Source organism: Elaeis guineensis, chromosome 6 (genome assembly GCF_000442705.2).
Source record: "Elaeis guineensis isolate ETL-2024a chromosome 6, EG11, whole genome shotgun sequence".
Taxonomy (NCBI): Eukaryota; Viridiplantae; Streptophyta; class Magnoliopsida; order Arecales; family Arecaceae; genus Elaeis; species Elaeis guineensis.
In genome coordinates, this window is record NC_025998.2 from 76,342,612 (window position 1) to 76,347,093 (window position 4,482).

Genomic DNA, 4,482 nt, shown 5'->3' on the forward strand with positions numbered 1-4,482 from the left:
CTCTATAAAGTTTCGCTTTTCATATCTCCTACGAGAAACCCACTCAAGTCTTTCTGCTCAATGGCGTAAATTTCAGTTGCTTCAGATTTGATCTTAGATCCCATGCAACTGGCTTCATTTTGACTGACAACTAATTTTTTTATTAATTTTCATATTTGGTGGAAATACTACCTTTTTATTAACCTTTAATCATGTCAAATGTGTTTATTTAACCAATCTGGCATTGCAGGTTGGAGTTAGAAATCATGCTGCAGAAGGGAGTGAAATTTGAGATTGAAGCACTATCTGTAAATTCGCTGTCATTGTTGTCAGATTGGTATATTCCAAGTAAGATTCAACATGGAAATTATATCTGAGTATGTGCTTGGTCTCATATTGACATAATGAGGTTATAATGAATATTTTTGCATCAATTAGTTTTGCTGTCTTTATCTCAAGGTCATTGCTGCACATCATGTGATCATGGTACTTGAATTGATGCATTCTTTGTTGAGTCTTGAATGCAAGGAACTCATGAAATGGACAATTAAGGTGATGGACCAAGTGGAAAACCACACGTGCGTTCATGCATATTAAATGTTCTGGGATATGATTATTTTGTTATAGCACAATGTGTACTAATTAAACTGAAATTGCCAATGCTAAACACTAGGTTCACTTTCTATGGTCAAACCGATCAACGTTTGCTTAGTGTGAGTATAGCCTTGACATCAATTTCAAAGTTCTTGTACCAAAAGAAAAAAATCTGTGTTAGAAGGGAAGCAAATATCTTAGCATATAGGACTGTTTGGAATGAGAATGGAAAACCTATTCGGTAGATGAATTATGTACTTGAACGATCTTATTGACACAGGGCTTGTTGTCCACCTTTGACGTGGTTGAATGACAGATCTAAGCAGTGAGAAATTGGATTGGGGTCTTTAAAGCTACCAATAGGATTCCAATACGGAGATTTTTTTCCCAAATCCTCTATTGAACTCTTGAAACTGTCTCCGGATCAGTCTGCTTCTTTTTACTCTACAAGAAAAGGTAGGGAAAACGTTCTTAAGCCATCTAGAACTGGAATGGTCTAGTTCGTATTTAAGGGCTCCGAGAATATCGTTGAGCAAAAATGGAGATAGCAAACAGAGTTTCTTACAGCATTTTTTTCAGTCAAAATCAATGTTTAAAGCCCCGACTATTCATTGATCATTGAATCAGAAAAATGACTGAGCCATGGGTCTTCGGCTCAACCATTGGGTTAAACCGTAACATCATCATGCTACGATAAATACAGTATATGTTTAATTAATTAAATTATTATATATGTATATGTATGTGGATGTGCATATTTATACATATGAAACAAATCTTTTGATGTTTATGTAAGCACCTTATACCAACATCCAGATCTCTTTATTATCACTTAACATCAATAAAGAGTGAAAAAATATATTTGTTTTTGTTCAAAAAGCAATTATAATACATAATTCATCATCATGTAAGGTATTAATGTAACTTTGTACTAGATAATCAACAACTTAAAAGAAAAGAGGTAGCACACCAATTCATCCTATCAGCTGAGTCCAACCTTAGGACTATAAGTGGGTGAGGATGAGTGCAAACCCAATAATGCCCAGTGGGAGAGTCACAGCTATTATCATGCCACCACAAAAGAAGATTGATGTTCTAGTAGTTGAATTTCTAGACAGTCTACTGTACCACACCGAGGAGCCTATAGTCTCAGGTAGGTCCATTCGGATTACCTTCCCCCATCCTAGGAGAAGTTGATGACTTCGACGGTCAAGCTAGTTTAACTTAAGCAGAGTTGTCTCATTCCTTAGTCAATTCTCTTCAAGATATGGTCGCTCAAATCAACTTTCATATGGATGAGAGTCAGTGCAATCTTTTGAAAGCTACTACCATCCAGATAACCTTGGTGTTAAGGCCATTCATGGAGTAGCATGAAGTCATTTTGGCATTAGTGGTGAAATAGGTCAAATGACTTGTTTTTGTTATTATTGGTCAATATTTTGTGCCATAGTACACTTTATCATATGGTGTGGCAAAAATGGCCGATTATATTTTGGCCCCTCAATCTTTACAATATGGAAGTGTTAAGCTTTCAGAGAGGTCTGATTTTCAATATCTTTCGACGTATGTGAAAGACAAAGGCAAACTTTATAGTGGTGAGACCTCGGGTCCTCGAGATTAGGATGATGAGGAAACTATCATGAGGGTGAGTGCTCCCAGTGACCAAGCTGAGCATGTAGCTGGTGATATTGCAGTTATTGCATGGCTATGGCTTTAGCTTTGGGTATATGGCAAGGTTGGGTACATGTCAACTATCTTGATGCTTGCATTGTTGTTCAAAGAAACATTAGTGGTGCCTTGCGAGCGTGAGTTATGGCTATAAGAGGTGGTTGCTCTATTGGGATGAATGAAAGATCATAGAATATTCAGCCTCATGTTCAACCCATGCTTGTCCCAAGAGATGGAGGGGGGGCAACCTTCTTAGTGGGTGCCGTCACCGCCACCATAGTAGCTCATAGTACCCAATTTCTATGCTTGGGTGCAACATCCATACTACATGCCACCACTAGCCTCAACAACTCATAATGCTATACTTTTATTGAAAGAATAGTGCTCTATAAGGCAACACATAGATAATACGATGGGACTTTTCTATGTTATCTTCTTACTCATATATATGATAGTATTTATTTGATAACAATAAGAGATATTATGGTTCATCATATGCTGCATCTTATTCATGACTTAATTAAGATTATGATGAACTTCATAGATTAGAACAATGATTTTAGGGCTATGATGAGATTATACCAGTGAGACCTAAAACCTCGATAGCTCCGATCTAAAATATCTTCAGTAGTAGAATCATTGAGTCAGAGATCAATGATATTGGTAAGACTGGCACATCTTATATATACTCGACGGAGAGGGTGATTGATCTCATAATTACTTATGTGGGGATACTAATATAAGGACGTGGATGCTCATTAGATAATGCGTTCAATGAAATGATCCATTGAGAGAATATTTGATGGAATCTTACTAGTATGTCAAAAGATGGTTCTGTAGTAAGAGTGATACCAGTAATCCTTAGATCTGAGATCACCATGGTACATTTTGTATGTAGATCTATGCTTTGATTCATACCTTAGTATAACTCTCTGAGATATATGTGAGATGTTCTGGATATGGTGAAGTGTGCATAGAGAATATGAGTAGTCAATAAAGAATCGATTACTACTTATAAGAGAAGAAAATATCTTTTATGGTCTCATAGGATAATGACTCGAAATTTTTTTTACCAAAGTAGGATAAAAATTAGAAAGAGTTTCTAATATTTCATCAGTCGAGTCATCATCATTAGATCAAGATACATATGGATAGATATTTAGGCTTAATATGATTTCATGCGCATGACTTATCTGGAATGTTATGTGATCAAAGAATTAAATTACACGATAACTCACTATGAAAGGATATTTTGGTATTCCATTGAAATTTGATATCTTCTGGATAGTCATGACACATTTCTAGGCGTCAATCTTGACTTGTAGGTTCTAATAAATTAAAAAATTTAATTCAATAATTAATTTAAAATAATTTTAATTAATTGTAGCATATGGACTTAACATATCTTGGACCTAATTAATTAGAAGAGTTCTAATTAGGTTAGATTGATATGAGTTTGGACCTACTACTAGCTAGATATGGAACCTAATGAATCACATCAAAAAGAAAATTGATTATGGACTTATGATTAGGTCTTGGAGGACCTAATTGGATTTATTGAAATCCTAGTTAGAGCCATACACATGCTAGTACATGTAAAACCCTAACTAATCTCTCAAGAACCTTGATTAGTCAAAGGTTGATTAAATCAAATATTTGATTTTGTCATGGGTTGACACGATCGATCAAATCCTTACAGCACATGGACTTCTAACTAACTTTGATTGTGTCAAAGTTTGGACATCAATAGAAGTTAGTTAGCTACCCAACTCTCTTTCTATTTAAGAGGAGTTAATGCCGCTCTTGTTAGATTAATCCACCCAAACCAATGCCCCTTCGTTGTGCACCAACTACCCAATGCCCTCTTTCTTGTTATTTTGGTTCATGCCAAAGGATGGGATGCCCAAGGTGGTCATTGGTTACATCCAATAGTTGGACACCAAAATGGCCAAGAAGTGTTCTTCGCTAAGGGAAGGAAAGAAGTCAAGAAAGATTCTTGATAAAGGGAGAAGGAATCTAAGAAAGGTTCTTGGAAGAGGTGTGCTAATTTTCTTGAGAAGGAAATCAAGAAAAAGGGCTGGATTCCTTGAGAAGGGATTCAAAAAAAATTGAGGGAGAGTCCTTGATCCATTCCTGTGTGAATGACTGTTGGAGGGTACACACTTGGGCACCTCATAGATATAAATCAAGAGACCTATTGATCAGCGAGCAATCAAGATCTTATTAAAGGTATCCCTATTC

The 4,482-nt window shown here is 36.0% G+C and overlaps 1 protein-coding gene across 2 annotated transcripts in view; it reads left to right on the plus strand.

The window, feature by feature from the left end:
* LOC105035967 (meiotic recombination protein SPO11-1-like) overlaps window positions 1-383 on the plus strand; it is a 3,135-nt gene extending 2,752 nt beyond the window's left edge. For both annotated transcript variants that reach the window (XM_073260148.1, XM_073260147.1), the window contains exon 6: window positions 230-383. In XM_073260148.1, coding sequence (XP_073116249.1) covers window positions 230-356 — 127 coding nt within the window. In that variant the 3' untranslated portion in view covers window positions 357-383. The remainder of the gene's footprint in view (window positions 1-229) is intronic.
* Window positions 384-4,482: the final 4,099 nt, after the last annotated feature.